General features: G+C 49.1%; 1 protein-coding gene across 6 annotated transcripts in view; it reads right to left on the reverse strand.

The window, feature by feature from the left end:
- Nucleotides 1-16121, reverse strand: part of RAI14 (retinoic acid induced 14) — a 132961-nt gene that overhangs the window by 16104 nt on the left and 100736 nt on the right. For all 6 annotated transcript variants that reach the window (XM_028520693.2, XM_036020222.1, XM_028520707.2 and 3 more), the window contains 4 exons: nucleotides 9160-9224; nucleotides 3026-3083; nucleotides 2291-2361; nucleotides 184-290 (listed from right to left, as the gene is read on the reverse strand). In XM_028520693.2, the coding sequence (XP_028376494.1) occupies nucleotides 184-290; nucleotides 2291-2361; nucleotides 3026-3083; nucleotides 9160-9224 (301 nt within the window). The remainder of the gene's footprint in view (nucleotides 1-183; nucleotides 291-2290; nucleotides 2362-3025; nucleotides 3084-9159; nucleotides 9225-16121) is intronic.

The raw sequence follows: 16121 nt of genomic DNA on the forward strand, positions 1-16121 counted from the left end.
AGGTCTGGGCAAAAAAAATTTTTTTAAGTCAAAACAGGTTCTTGATGATTCAAAAAGGCAGAAAATCAAAAAGCGAGTTAAAACCACTTCATAACGGGTGATCCCAACTACAGCTACGGCAGTTCCGAAGAGTCTCGGGGGGCGGGGGACACCGAAGCCACACGGTTTCCGATTCTGCGGTACCTTCCGCTCTTGTCCCTGGAGTTGACATCCGCTCCGTGGTCCAGGAGGAAGCGGCAGACCTCGCTGTGGCCGTTCTGTGCTGCCAGAAGCAGTGGTATGTTCCCGTCCTAGGAGACAAATGCAGGTAAAGACTTTTCACGCAAGCCTTGGCTGGCGTAGCTCAGTGGATTGAGCGCGGGCTGCGAACCAAAGCATCACAGGTTCGATTCCCAGTCAGGGCACATGCCTGGGTTGCAGGCCATGACCCCAAGCAACCACACATTGATGTTTCTTTTCTCTCTCTCTCTTTATCTTCCTCCCTTCCCTCTCTAAAAATAAATAAAATCTTTAAAAAAAAAAAAGACTTTTCACACAGATGCCAAGGCCAGAATGTCCCAGTTTGCTCTACATCTGTTCCCGGATTATCCTGCTGGTCTGACATTTGACCCCCTGCTCCCCCGGGACAGTCTGTGCTCCCACTGGGGTGCTACTATATCCGGGCATGACTCTGCTAACAGACTTTCACCCTTCGCTTTTCCTCGGGAGCCTCACAAGCTGCTTGTTTTCCCTGAGCCATCAGCCTGGTAATGATACCAGAGCGCGTGGAACACAAAGTATGCAAAGGCTCCAGGCGGTGTATGCGCCAGGTTCACTGGGTGACGGTTCTGGAGAAGCGAGGGGCGTGCTTCACATGGCACGGGGAGGTCCGCCGCCCTCTGAGCAGGCTCCTCTGTGCATCCTGCCCGGCCGCTACCGTCTTCCAGGAAAGCACCCTCTTTCATAATCTTACTATGTATCAAAACCTAGAATAGCCCTGGCCAGGTGACTCGGTGGGCTGGAGTGCTGTCCTGTACACCAAAAGGTTGAAGGTTCAATCCCAGGTCAAGGCACACCCCTAGGTTGCTGGTTCGATCCCTGGTTGGGGCACATACAAAAGGCAACTAATGTTTCTCTCTCATATCCACGTTTCTCTCCCTCTCTCTCTCTCTCCCCACCCCCCATGCCCTTTCCCCTCTCTCTAAAACCAGTACTTGTATCCCAGGGTGAGGATTAAAAAAACACAATATAAATGAAGAGTTTGTGTATTGCTGTCACATGACTAGATAAAGAGATGGATAGGGAATGATTTACTATGTTCCAATATGACAATTGGCAATTCCTTTGGGGAAAAAAGAAAATTAGACCCCCCAACTCATAGACATGCATTAAGATTTTAAACATGACAACACAGAACAAATGAAGAAATACCAGAAGAATATACAGGCATCTGTTCGCACAAATCTACACGAAGGAGGCCTGGTTCAATGACACAAACACACGAGAAGCTTTGATTCTGCCCTTGCCTGGGACGCCCTCTACAAACGGGGTCAACGGTAATTTTCACAGTAGATGTGTTTCATTCAAATAAGCAAAGGAAAAAGATGAAGTCCCAGTATCCCCAATTATTTTAACAGGAGGATTTGTTATGATTAGAATTGCTGCCTGAGGATTAAGTCTCCTTTCAAAGTAGAGCTTTAGACACAGTTCTAAAAAATTATGTCTCAGAAGTTACACCAGTGTCTGGTTATAAGGAACTGAAATGCAGGGCGTGTGAAGTCATTCACAGAGTCCACAGCTCACTTCTCAGTATCTCCATGAGGTGTGAGTGTGCGTCTCCCGGTTCCCACGCAGCAGCAGGACACTGAGCCCTGGAAGCAGGAGCCATGGGCGTGTGAACTTACTCTCCAGATACCCCGGGGCGGGGTTAAAACAGCCTAGAAGTGGCCATTGCAATTGGAGAACCCTAACCAGCAGCACCCATGCCCCCCCAAAAAGCATAAAACTTCTACTTAGATTTTTTAGGTTTTCAAAATCAAGAAACCAAGTCTTACTGATATTTAAGTTGATGGCAGGCCACACAGATATCCTTATGTGTAAGTGTGCATGTACGGGGAGGGCATGCTGCAAAGTATTTTCCTTATGATTGACGGGCCCACGGGGGATATAATACTTCCACCCATTTTGCAGAAGAGGCGCTAAATCGAAAAGCCATTGAATCTGCCAAATACTTAGGCCTCCAATGTCAGCGACTGTCAGTGCTCTAGTGACTACTGTGCGCCTCCGCCTCCCGTGGCCGCCTGGTACTCACCGAGTCCTTGAGGTTCACGGGGCTTCTGTGCTCACACAGCACCTGCACAGCCGGAAGGCAGCCTTGTGCCGCTGCGGAGGGGAAAACAGAACAACACAGCGGTTCACAAAGCTACTCTCACACACAGGGCATCACCTCGTGCTCCTGGGGAGAAGCGGAAGTCCCGCCCCGTTGGCACCTGCTCACTCTGGCTGCACTGCAGCGCGACGGGGAGGGGGAGAGGTGTTCTCAATCACGGTTTAATTACTCAGGGTTGGCCAGCCACTGCCCGTGGGCGAACATCAGCTTTAGCTTTTCCACAACTAGCCGGAAAAGAAATTTGTCAGTCTCATCATCCCCAGGTTCAGTGTCAACATTCTGTCACTCGAGGCTGTGTCACAAGTAGTGAAACAAAATGTTGATGAATGACTGATGTTCTTAATGAGCATCAAATCAGAAAAAATCTGTATCGCCCATTACTTGAAATCTACAAACACTTACGGATATCTCTTAGTTTAATCCAGAACCTTAAGTTAATTCAAATTTAACCAAGACATTTTTTTACTGGTTATTTGGCAGGCAACTCATGAAATGTAGATGTATTCCTTGGTAATGCTACAAGCATTGCAAACAGAAGAAAATCGGATTGTCTAAGAATAATGACAGAAAACAGCCGCAAGAATAACATAGTGAGTTTAATGGCTTGAGTCAGAAGTGGGTCTTACGGCAGAAGGCAAGTACGAGGATGCGAGTTACCTGCGTAATGCAAAGCGGTTTTCCCAGAGCTGTCGGTACTTTCGGCCGGGCACTTAGACTGTAAGACAGAAACAAACAAATCATGGAATCAAGCTCGGTTCGAGTCAGTTCATCTTTTCCTGCAAAGCATGATGGGCCTTGTTGGGAGGAGTGTAAACATGAATGGGCCCCCATCACCATGCTCCAGACACCTGCAGTCAGTTACGAGGAGGAAGACTTATCTCCAAGTAATCATGACACAGGCAAACTGTCACCCTGCTGCTCCAGCCACCTCCTCCTGTCCCTTACCCCATCCCCATATTCCCACCCGTCCCCATCATCCCCACGAGCTATCAAACATACTCTCCAATTTTTCATCTTTTTAAAAATATATTTTATTATGCTATTACAGTTGTCCCATTTCCCCCCTTCACTCCCCTCCACCCTGCACTCCCCCTCCCACCCACATTTCCCCCCATTAGTTCATGTCCATGTGCCATAAGTTCTTTGGCTTCTACATTTCCCATACTATTCTTAACCTCCCCCTGTCTATTTTCTACCTACCATCTATGCTACTTATTCTCTGGACCTTTTCCCCCTCTCTCCTCCTCCCACTCCCCTGTTGCTAACCCTCCATGTGATCTCCATTTCTGTGGTTCTGTTCCTGTTCTAGTTGTTTGCTTAGTTTCTTTTGGTTTTGTTTTAGGTGTGGTTGTTAATAATTGTGAGTTTGTTGTCATTTTACTATACATTTTTTATCTTCTTTTTCTTAGATAAATCCCTTTAACATTTCATAAAATAAGGGCTTGGTGATGATGTGCTCCTTTAACTTGACCTTATCTGAGAAGTACTTGATCTGCCCTTCCATTCTAAATGAAAGCTTTGCTGGATAGAGCAATCTGAGATGTAGGTCCTTGCCTTTCGTGGCTTGGAATACTTCTTTCCAGCCCCTTCTTGCCTGTAAGGTCTGTTTGGAGAAATCAGCTGACAGTCTGATGGGAACTCCTTTGTAGGTTACTGTCTCCTTATCTCTTGCTGCTTCTAGGATTCTCTCCTTCATTTTTACCTTGGCTAATGTAATTATGATGTGCCTTGGTGTGTTCCTCCTTGGGTCCAACTTCTTTGGGACTCTCTGAGCTTCCTGGATTTCCTGGAAGTCAATTTCCTTTGCCAGAATGGGGAAGTTCTCCTCTATTATTTGTTCAAATAACTTTTCCACTTGTTGCACCTCCTCTTCTCCTTCTGGTACCCCTATAATTCGGATGTTGGAACGTTTAAAGATGTCCTGGAGGTTCCTAAGCTTCTCCTCATTTTTCTGAATTCTTATTTCTCCATTCTTTTCTATTTGATTGTTTCTCTTCTTCTTCTGGTCCACTCTATTGTTTTGAGTCCCAGTTTCTTTCCCATCACTATTGGTTCCCTGTGCATTTTCCTTCATTTCTCCTATTGTGGCCTCCATTTGTTCATTTAATTTGCGACCAAAATCAACCAATTCTGTGAGCTTCTTGATCACCAGTGTTTTGAACTGTGCATCTGATAGGCTGGCTATCTCTCGGTCGCTTAAAAGGATGGGTTCTGGGGCTTTGATTTGTTCTTCTGTTTGAGCCATCTCTCTCTATTTTTTTTCTGGTCTGGTTGCGCCTGTTACAGTAAGGGGTGGAGCCTTAGGTGTTCACCAGGGTGGGGCACCCCAGTCACTAGATTGTGACGTTGTATGTGGGGGCGGGGGTGGGAGGGAACAATGGAGCTTGCTCTGTTCTCCGTGGGACCTCAGTCCCTTCTGCAGCTTCCCCCAAGCAAACTGGGCCCCTCTGGTATCGATTCCTGTGTGGGTGGGCTTGTGCACGCCATGAACCCTGCAAGGACCTCTCCTATGAGGCTGAGAGTCTCTCTGTGCACCTCAACTCCCACAGGTATCCTCAATCAGTGTCCCAAGGTTCTATTTCCCAGCGCTGGGATCTTGGGTTGTGCACAGTGCCTAGCTTCACAATTCCTGCCTCACTGGGTCTGCTGGTTGCCACCCCTTGGCCGGTGTCTGCCAGCTGCTGCTTGCACACTCAAGGTCCACCCGCTGTGGTCTTGCACACCCCGGACACCTTACACACCCCCGGATGCCTTACGCACCTGGTCCCAACTCTCTCTGCTCTCCAGGCCTTGACCCGCGCCTGGCTGCCCGACTCCGCCCCTCCTAGCAGTCTGGATGAACAGGTCTACTTCAACTTCTTGGTTGTCCAACTTCCATTCAGATCAATTTTCTGTCAGTTCTGGATGTTATTCTGTTTCTAAATTGTTGTTGTCCCTATCTTGGTTGTGCAAGGAGGCACAGTGCGTCTACCTATGCCTCCATCTTGGCCGGAAGTCCAATTTTTCATCTTGATACGATCATCCTCTCCACCTAAGTCCAGCCCTAATTCTCTGTCCCCTTTCCCAAACCCACTTTTTCCTCAAGAATTGTTCACACACAGTCCACACTTCCTCACCTGCCATTCATTCCTGAACCCATAGGCAGGTGTTTTCCTTCAAGACTCCAGAGAAAGGTCCTTGTCAAAGTCACCAACAATCCTTGTGTTTCCAATGACAGTGAACATTTTGGTCCTCCTCTGCTTGCAGCCCTCTCTGGCACTCCACCCCTCTGCTCCTAGAGCCCCGCCTCGCCTAGAGTCCTGGTTTTCCTCCCACTGCTGGGGCCGCCACTCCTCCTGTAGCCAAACATAAAACCTGGGGTTCCTCAGCGCTGTCTCTAAGCTCTCTTCCTCAGTAATCTCATCCACATCTACAATCTAATGCCTCCCAAATACATATCTTAACAACAGCAATAATATCATCTAAATATTAGCTGTGATGTGCCAGACACTGTTCTAAGAACTGTTTTAAGGCTCCTAACAGCCCTTGTTGGACACCATTATTTAGTCCCGTTTTCGATGAGGACACTGAACTACAGAGATGTTCATAATTTGTTTAGGTTACAGTAAGCAGCAGAGCCAGGATTTGAACCTAGACAGGATGAGCTGGAGCTGTGTTCTTATCTGTACACAAGAGGTCATCTCTGAGCACCAGGCTTGATAACCTACTGCCTGGTTCCCAGTGCCATCCTGCTGTCTCACGGGCAACTCAAGTCTGGCACAGCCAAATCTCCTGGGTCCTTCCCCTCCCCTGCCACCCAATCCTCCGATGTTTCCTTGTCCATCAACAGCATTACGTCAACCTACTTCACAAGCCAGAAACTACTGATTCCTCTCCGATTTCACCTCCTCCTCCCTCCACCATGTCCTGGCCATTCTGTTCCAAAAACATACCCCAGTTCTACTGTCTGGTTTCTCCATGACAACCTGGTGTGAACCAGCACCTCCCCACCTGAACAGACACAGCAGCCTCCTTCCTAGCAGCTCTCCACAATTCTGCATTTTCCCCATTTAACCAATGCTCTGTACAATTAGATCTTTTAAAACAGTCACTCTTTATGTAAAAGCTCTTCCAGTCACACACTGTACTTACATTAATTACAGTCTGTCCATCGTGACATGCAAGGTCCGTCCCCTGTGCCTTTATTTCTCTTCTTCCCGTGCTTTGCCCCAGGCCCGCTCAATGGCTTTCTTTCCTCTTTAACTAACACCTTTCCTACCTCAGGCCTTTTGTATTTGCTACTGTGTCTGCTTCGAGTGTTTTCCCCTTGGCTCTTTGGGTGGCTGAATTCTCAGCTTGATTATCACCTCCTCCATGAAGCCTTCCCTGAACATGACCCCTTCACTCCTCTCCACTCTCGAGTATCCTGTTATTTTCTTTTTAGTGCTGTGTAATTTTAAATATGTCTTGTGTACTTGTTTACCAGACTGTAAGCTCTGTCAAAACAGGGGCTGCTGTGTTCATGAATATATATTATATTCAATGCCTGATACAAGTGCCCGGGGAACACTTGTCAGAAGAAAGGGAGGGGTGGAGAGTGGGCTATCCAGGGAGGGAGAGAGTTCATTTGAATGGAAGGTTTCACAAGGCTCTATTTGTACTCACTGCCTTGAGGAGCTAGACCTTTAAAACGACAGCCACTGGAGAGGGCAAGTGTCTCTAGCAGACAGGTAGTTAAGGAGCCTCGGTCTAGAGTGTCCAGAGAGAAGAATAAACACAGAGGGTGCAGGGGTGAGGGGTAGCAAGGGGTAACAGGGGTCACATCACAGAGGGCATGGGTTGCCAAGACGGGAGGTGAAGAACCAACTAGAGAGGCGCAGGGACCAAGAGAAGCAACCCCTTAGGACATCAAAGCCTTAGGTTTTAACTACTATCCGGAAATAGCACTCAGACAACTTGCACGTTTGGGGAGGCAAGGACAGGCAGCCTCAGAGGGAAATGCCTGCCTGCCTGCCCCTCAGTGGTGAGAAGAGTGGGGCTCAAGTTCCACCTTACCATGCTCTGGCCTAATTTTAGAACAGCACAAGGAACTGTTTAAAGGCTTCAAAGATTCCACAGAAAAACCCAATCCATTTGCATAACCAGATATAAGATTACAGGAGAGGCTAGAATATCTGGTCCTTGCCCATGAGGATTTCTAGCTTGTCAAGTTCATTCTTCCTTAAAATCAGAGCCAGATGCACGGTCTGGGTAGCCAAGCCAGGAGGGGAGTGGAGGTTTAGAACACAGAGAAGTCTTAACAACGGAGGGGAGACCAAGGGAGCGGAGGCGGGGCACTACCGTGGGCAAGTCAACAACTCTCACTTGCCCAGAGTGCCCGCCCAGTCCCAGAGAGGGCAGAGGAGAAGAGTTCTATCTGAACCGTTTTCAGGGAGAAGCCTCATCATAAAAATAATGAGCATCACAGATGCGGACCTGTTTTTCTTGAATTTCACATCAAAGACCTGTGAAGGCTCAGCATCCTGGCGTGGGCAGTGGCTTGCACCATGTAATGCAAGACAAGGAGCTGTGTGGTCAGCAGAGCAGGTCAAGTTGAAGAACGCGGCCATGTTCCTACATCGGAATTGCAAAGTCAAATTAAAGCAAGCTGCCGGGCTGCAAGCAGCGCTCCGAAGGCCGAGACCACAGCCCCATAGAACAGGCAGTACTCCAAACACATACTTGACTGCTCTGTGCCGTTCCCCCAAACAGCCAGCTTGCATCCTGACCGGCAACCGCTGGATGTTACAGTAACAGCGTCTGCAGGGATTTCATTAAATATTCATCTTCATGAAGAGTTACGGAAGTCGGCACCCTAAGTGATCATTATGAGCTCCTTGGCAGGGTTGTCAAACCAGAGAGTGAGCTTCAAATTATAAAGAAGAATAAAACCAAGAACTTAAGAACTAAAAGCTCATCGAGTTACACGCAAGGAAATAATGGTTGGTGTTTGGGACTGCAAGAAGAGCCGTTGTCTACTAATGAGGGGGATAGGGAGGACTGGGACAGGGGACAGCCTGTTTATGAGGCCTCCAACAGCATGGGGAAAAGTTTTTTAATTTTTTATATTTTTTAACTTAATCTTTATTTGTAATTTTTCCATTACCATTTAGTCCCCATACACCCCCCTCGCCCCGGCAATCACTACATTGTTGTCCATGAGTCCTTTTTCCTTTTTGCTCAATCCCTCCACCCGCTAACCCCCCCTGAAACTAGCCGTCATCTGCTCTCCGTCTATGAGTCTGTCTGTCCCCATTTTCCTTGTTAGTTCAGCTCGTTCATTAGATTCCACATATGAGTGAGATCATATGATATTTATCTTCCTCTGACTGGCTTATTTCACTCAGCATAATGCTCTCCAAGTCCATCTATACTGTTGCAAAGTGTAAAATTGTCTTCATTTTTACAGCGGAGTGTTTTACAGGGCCCAAGTCCTTCAGAAAAGAGAAAGAGGAGCTAAAAAAGGGAAAGAAAAAGACTGGGTCCCAGGAAGACCCTCCAGAATTCCTAGCCACCAGTGTGATGGCTACAGAAGTAATCTTCTCCGGGGCTGGCATTTCAATAATGAATCTTCAGAAGAAACCAGGTTCTGGGATAGCGTTTAAAGGGGAGAAAAGGAGAGATAGATAGATGGATGGATGGATGGATGGATAGATAGACAGATAGGGAGATAGAGAGAGAAACAGAGGGAGAATTTGTTCTTTCACAGACAGGGTTATTTTAAACGTGGAAAGTGGCACGTGTCTAGTTTTCGGGGGTTGCCCTTTTTTTACCTGGAGGAGCTTCTTGATGTACTCATGGTGGCTGTTCTTGGCTGCAAGGTGCAAAGCACTGTGTCCTAAATAGATTTAAGAAAACAAAAGTGAAAAAAAAAAAAGCAAAAAATAAAAAAAAAAAGCCACATTTTAAATCTCTTATCTCTGCAACGAAGACAACTATGAGGAAATAAACTGTTCTCCAACAAAGACGGCATTGTTATTCTCAGGAGTCAGGCCTGGATTCCTTATCTCTGAGTTCAGCTCAGCAGAACTGGGATAACATGGGGCCCCCCGCCCACGGGACAATGTTCAGGGTCTGCTCCAGCTGCCGTCCTCTTGGGGTGCCGGTCAGCTCTGGGTGAGAGCTGGCTGTGGACTCACACCAGGCAGCTTAGAAGTGGCGCTTTCTGCTGTGGGTATGCACGCCCAAGGTCCCGTGGCCACAGGCACAGGTGTGGGTCCCCCAGGCTTGGGGACCCAACACAGGCCCCCTGCACGCCCGCAGAGAATACATGCGACACCCACACTTTTTAACTTCCCACTTCCCTTTTCCAAATGCCCTCCACCCCTGGACGGAAACCACCTGGAGTTCTCAGAGAGTCCAAGTTCTTACGCAGAAGAAGGAAAAGAGTTCTAAAACAACCACACACCATTGAAGTAGCGTTTCTTCACATTTCCTTCCAGAACACAAGCCCGATAGGAGGCTCCCTGATGTTTCTGTGGACGGATGACTTCAGGAAATGCTAACTCGACACCCAGCTGCCCCCACAGCCTAATGGGCCTACAGAAGAACGTCTATGGACGAGGGGCCTTGGTATCTACCCCGCCAGCAGGCTCCCGCCCCAGGGCATTTAGAAATGGCTCCCTGCTCACCTGAATTTTCCCTCTCTAGGGTAACCACCCCACTTGCTCGCTCACCTTCCTCCCGATGCCAATGAATCTCTGCCTTATGAGTGAGATGGTCCTGACCTCCCCCCTTAAAGTTCCAGATCCTCCCCAGCCCTTTGGATCCCGTCCCCTGGCTTCACGTCTGTTCTTGGGGGCACTGAACACTCTCCCAGATTCCTTCCCGCTGCCCCCGTTCTCTCTACAGAGACACGCACATTCACGTAGTGAGTCGTTCTCCTTCCCCCACTGGACTATTAACACAGTGCCTGCCGACAGGAGCTGTTCTGTTACTCCCTGCTGTATCCCTAGCACCCATGACACTGCTGGCGCATAGTAGGCTCTCAATACACACTTGTTAATCTGAATTATCGGGTATGTTTATGTTCATCACAGGTGTCTGGGGAGGGGGTTTAGGGGGAGAGGACTGAAGTCACCACTGCCAGCCGACCCAATACACCCAGTAAACTCTTAAACCCTGCGTTTCCCAGATGTTTGACCGAGACGCCCCCGGCGCCACACCTCCGCCTCGGCATTCCCGCCTTTTCAGCTGCAGGGGGTTGGCCTGTGCATGGTGGGATGCTAAGCAACACCTGTGCCTCTACCCACCGGCTATCCAGTTGGGACAATCAGAAATGTCCACAGGTGTTGCTAAGTCTCCCGATTTGTGGGGGTGGGAGTGGGGGTGGGGGTGGGGCAGAACCACCCCAGGTTGAGAATCACTGGCTTAGAGGAACAATTTCTTTTATACGATGGTCCAGTCTCCACATACCGTGTCTCCTTTCTAAGCGAAAATTCACTAATGATTAGAGAATCATACATCTAGGAAATACCATGTTTAAAAATTAGAGGGTGTAGGACCACAGTGAGCTGCACAAAACGTGTAAGGCCAAAGATCAGATTCCTTTTTTCTGGTCTGGGCTGGACTGAGAGAAGCTCAGGGTGTGCGGAAGGGGTGGGACCCTGGCAGGCAGGCGCCCCTCCCCCCCCAAACAGGGGCCAATGGGGAAGGCTAGGAAATGAGGGAAACGGGGCCCCTGGAAGTAGGAAGACAAAGATTGCCCCCCCACTCCTCTTTCTGCATGAGGCCCCCGCCCCCCCCCACCCCTAGGCTGTGAGTCCAGTCACATTAAAGAGGTTTTGGTGGGCAGCCTGGCCCCAACCATCGTTTCTAAGGACAAGCCCATTCTGTGTTTGAAACAAATGCCTTACAGATGAACTTTGGGAAGCCATCCTGGTGGTAAGCTGAAGACTGTTTGTTTGTTTTTTTAAAAGATTTTATTTATTTCTTTTCAGAGAGAGGGGAAAGGAGGGAGAAAGAGAGGGAGAGAAACATTGATGTGTGGCTGTCTCTCATGAGCCCCAAATGGGGACCCGACCCACAACCCAGGTATGTGCCCTGACTGGGAATTGAACCAGCAACCTTTGGTTCTCAGGCCAGCACTCAGTCCACTGAGCTGCCCCAGCCAGGGCTTGAAGACTGTTTTTATGTTGTGTTGTCTGTGTGCGTTAACTTTCGTCTATGCCGTGGACAAAGGCTGTTTGTGTCCCACAGACAGCATCCACCGCAAAAAGGCACAGCTCCCAAAGACAGGACGGGAGGGAGACTCAAACAACTTGTCACAACATAAACCATGGGCTCCCACTGAACCCCAAGTGTTCTCGTCGTTCCTGGAAATGAGTGCTGTGTTTCTCGAGAAACACGATCTTTCGTTCTTTGGCCCCGTGATACGTTTTCCCAACCAGGCACACTCAAGCACTTCTCACTTAAAACGGTCTCAAAATCCAAGTGATGCCTCATTCCCCAGACAGTGTCTGAAGTGCGCTGCCTCTCAGCGCGACGATAAAACAAAATTCCCTTTCCACATGCAAACTCTTCCAGAGAGAATAGATTATCCTTGTGACAGAAGCTCACTGGAACGAGACAGTGCAAACGTCTGGCCCCACTCAGCCGCGGATCTGTCTGGAATATCAGGAAGCAATTTCCCCAAAGGCAAATACCAGGGCAATCCAAATTCAAGTGCATTAGAGCAGCACTTGGCCTGTCAGTGAAAAGAACAGCGTTACTTATAAGGCAAGAGTTATGGGCCGTTCCGGGTGGTTTAAGAGTCCTGTGATTGAAAGAGAGTCTAGGCAGAGTGGCCGAACCATTGTAGCCAGGGGACGCCTCCTCTAGGCCACTTCGTGTGGGAACTGTTTATTCCGTGCCTCAAGGTCACTGGAGAAAACAGAGAAGAACTAACTAACACAGCAGAGGAGATACGGATGGGACTGAGCACATCCTCTTCAAGTGCACGTGAAAAAGTTTAAAACCAGTGAAATCACAGCACGGAAAGATCTGCTCTAACACAGAGCAAAAAGCCCAAGTTTGAGAAATGACTTTCAGATCATAAGACACAAAACATTTAGGAAAATAAAAAGAAATAATACTCCGCTAGATAAGGTTTAATATATCTTCTTAAAAGCTGGAGTTTTAGAATGCTGAATATAAACAACAAAACGATGAATTTATTTGGTTCTTACAACTTAAATAACACTATTCTTAGAAATCCTCATCTTTACTGCACATGTTTATTACTGAACCACAAGGTTCCACTGCCTTGTTATGTTCTAAGGAGAGATGAAGATCAGAATAAAAAGACTTATTTATAATATCTATTCCTATTACAGTTATGAAATTACCTTAGACTCCCCGGTGCAGACTTGCATCGTGTTTTATACAGAATCAAAAGATTTCTCTCCTGCACATGCACGTGCTGCCTGAAACACTTTCACGGCCGGGCCACGCTGTCACTGTGGGTGTCTGGCCCTTCCGACCTCACATGCGTGAGTTAACAGCAAGTCAAGTACCATAAAGCATACAACCATTTTGGGGTTTCCTTTAAATTAAAATATGAAACACAGTTTTGGCTATAACTTCCAGTTACATTTAAAATGACTCACCCTCCAAAGGGCCCAAGTTTCAAGATAAATATTACCTTTCTTATCGCCACACGGCATCACATGTGAATGGGAGTAGGGGTGTAACTGAACAAAAGACCACCCACAAACCAAAAAGCAAGACCAGCCCACGGAGACCCCAGGGAAGAGAAGGGTCCCCAAGTTCTCCCCTTTCTGGGGACCCTCTGCAGTACGCTCTGTCCGCACCTCCCCTCACTCTCCTGCGTCTCTCTCCTCCTGTGAGGGAAGACGTTTTACTATGGATGTCAAGTGTGTGAAGGCATCAGAGAAAATCTAAGATGCAGGAGAGTGACAGAAACTACGCGTCACCCTTCACTCTCCGCTCCTAACTCCTTCTGCAGCGAAATACAACTGCTGCCCAGAACTTCCCAGCTTCCCATAAAGCCCCGTGGTGTGGTCACAGTCACACCTCAACCCCGTGCAATCTGAGTGTGGCCCCTCGCTGTGTGCCTCTCCCCTTACTGCTTGCTGCGGGCTTGCAGACCCACGGGGGAGCCAGCCGAGGCCACTGGGACCACTGCGATGACACCCTGGATGGTGGAAGGACAGGAGTGTGGAACACAGCTGTCATTCCAATTTGGGACTTTTTTTTTTAATCTGTTTTTTTGTGTGTGTGTTTTTTCAAAGATTTTATTTATTTATCTTTAGAGAGGGAAAGGAGGGAGAAATAGAGAGAAAGAAACATCAATGTGCAGTTGCTGGGGGTCATGGCCTGCAACCCAGGCATGTGCCCTGACTGGGAATCGAACCTGCGACACTTTGGTTCGCAGCCCGCGCTCAATCCACTGAGCTACACCAGCCAGGGCCAATTTGGGACTTTCACATGAGAGGGAGAAGGCTATCTTGCCTACGCCACCCTGTCACACCGCGTCAAAGGCATCCATTCTCACCCATCCTGGGAGTCTGAGTGCCAAGGCTGCAGAGATGCACTGGTAACAAACAGAAGGTGTCCGGGTCTTCTTTAACCTTCTGCTAATACCTCTGTTTAATCCCACCTCATAGTCCAGAGAGCTGCATGCAGGCTTTGCCCACCCTCCTGCCCCCCGAAAAGCCCACGATCCGTCTGGCGGAAGTGTTTTCTAACAAAGCAGACAGGAATGCCAATTCTCACACACACGAAGACCAGGGGCAAACGAAGCAACGGAAGACGCTGGACAAACAACGCAGGCTCAGGTCCGAGAGGGTGCGGGGAGCAAGCGTGGGGCTGGCCTTCCCTGCCGACCCCGTCTGCCTGGGAGGCCCTCTGGGGGCCAGGTCACTAAGGAACGGGGAGAAGAAACAGCAAACCCAAAGCCAAACCTTAAGTCACGAGCTTCTGCAAGCCTTGGGGTTTTCTTTTTCTGATTCGCACAGTGAGAGCAGTTGGCTCGGTGATGATCAAAACGCTTTTTTCTCTTTTGGGAAGAGACGCAACCTCTCCAACAGCCCATGTGTAGACAGCATAAAGGCAACCGAGTGAAGTGGCAACGGTCGTGAGAACACAGGAGCCGAGGGCAGCAGTGAGCTCGGGGCTGGCCGTGGGGGGCCCCGGGGACGCCCACACGCGTCACCTCTCCCGAGCCTCAAAGGCCGTCTGAAACGGCCCGACGGTGGATGGTGCACTGCGGCTATACCCAAGGCCCTCTCTCCTGACTGTGCTTCGCTCTTCAGATTGCTTGCAAAGCAGCCATAAAAGTCCTCTCGTCAGACTTCCAAGCATTCCATAGGGAAGGACAGCTGCTAAAAAGAATAGATGCTAACAACCCTCTGCTTCTATAACCTAAGTCCACAGATTCAAAGGTAGGGAAGTGAACCCTTCTGACCAGCCAAGAGACTTTGTGAATAAAGAGAATAAAAAGGGTCAGCGCGATGTATCTTGAAAGCAGGCTTTTTCAGACACTCGCAGGGCACTGGGGCGCACGGTGACGGGTTTTCACGGCAGCGCCCGGTGGGCGTGGAGATTGGAGGGGACTGTATCTCAGGAATAACATTGCGGTACTTAGGGCAGGTGTACAGAAAAGACAGCTCCTGGAAGAGCGGCCCATTGAATTCATACCTAAACCACCACACAAACATGCTTTGAGCATTCACGACGAGCACGAAGGCCCAGTGACAAATGTCCTTGTCCTTTCCTCGGACTCTGATCACTGCTGAGAGGGAGATGGGGGTGGTGCACAGCCAACAGGAACGACCCGGGCCCGGGCGGTGAGAGCCAGCCCTCTCATCTCCTCTGCTGCGGCGGACGACATCTGAGCAGCGCCGGTCTAGGTGACGCAGCACACGCTGTTCGCACAGGCGTCTTCCTTCCATCCTGCCTGCGTCCTCCTCGAGTGCTCTCCAGCAGCCACGCGCAGTCAGTGCCTCGTTCGGACCACAGTAAAACCATCAGCCAAAGACAACCGTGCTGGGTGACGGGGAAGTGGCTACTCACGAAACATCTGGACGATGCTCTGGGGCCACAAGGGCTGCGGCTCCACCACCTTCTATTCGAGTGGAAAACCATGGACTCTGGCAGTTCCCGGTGACCGGCCCAGAGGAGCACCCGGGATGGGGCAGTGGTGTGCCCCCCTCCCACCCCCAGGGTTGCTTCCTGGAGGGCAGCGTCACCTCAGTGGGCAGGAGGTGCGCACCGTGCTGGGGTGCGCAGGTCTCACTGCCTGCCGCTTCCTCAGGCCCCGGAGACCCGCGCGAGGGCTCGGTGGTAGAGACAAAGTCTATTCACATGGTGCAGTGGAACCACCAAAAACAACAACAAAAAAAAACACTGTGCCTCTGAAGAGTTCTTAATGCAGGAAATAACACTGGGAAGATATTTTTTAAAGGGATGGCAGGAAATTGTTTATTACATAATGTGATTTCAGCTATGTTCAAGTGTGCCAGGAAAAATCTGGAAGGAAACATAGCAAAACAGTAAAATTCGTTTCTTCTCGGTGGCAAGCACTGGTTATCTTCTTGAGAGTGCTCTGCATTCCCCGAATTTTCTACAGGGAGCCCATTTCAGGGAAACATAGTTCCCCTTATAATAAAAAAAACATGGGGACGAGGAGATGCTTGGTTATGATGGAAATAACCAGGCTCCTGGCTAAAATCTACTTCTTAATGTCAAACGCAGTGAAACGAAACTGTATTACAGCTCCGACTTAACTCCCTCT

Source organism: Phyllostomus discolor, chromosome 3, assembly GCF_004126475.2.
Source record: "Phyllostomus discolor isolate MPI-MPIP mPhyDis1 chromosome 3, mPhyDis1.pri.v3, whole genome shotgun sequence".
NCBI classification, from domain to species: domain Eukaryota; kingdom Metazoa; phylum Chordata; class Mammalia; order Chiroptera; family Phyllostomidae; genus Phyllostomus; species Phyllostomus discolor.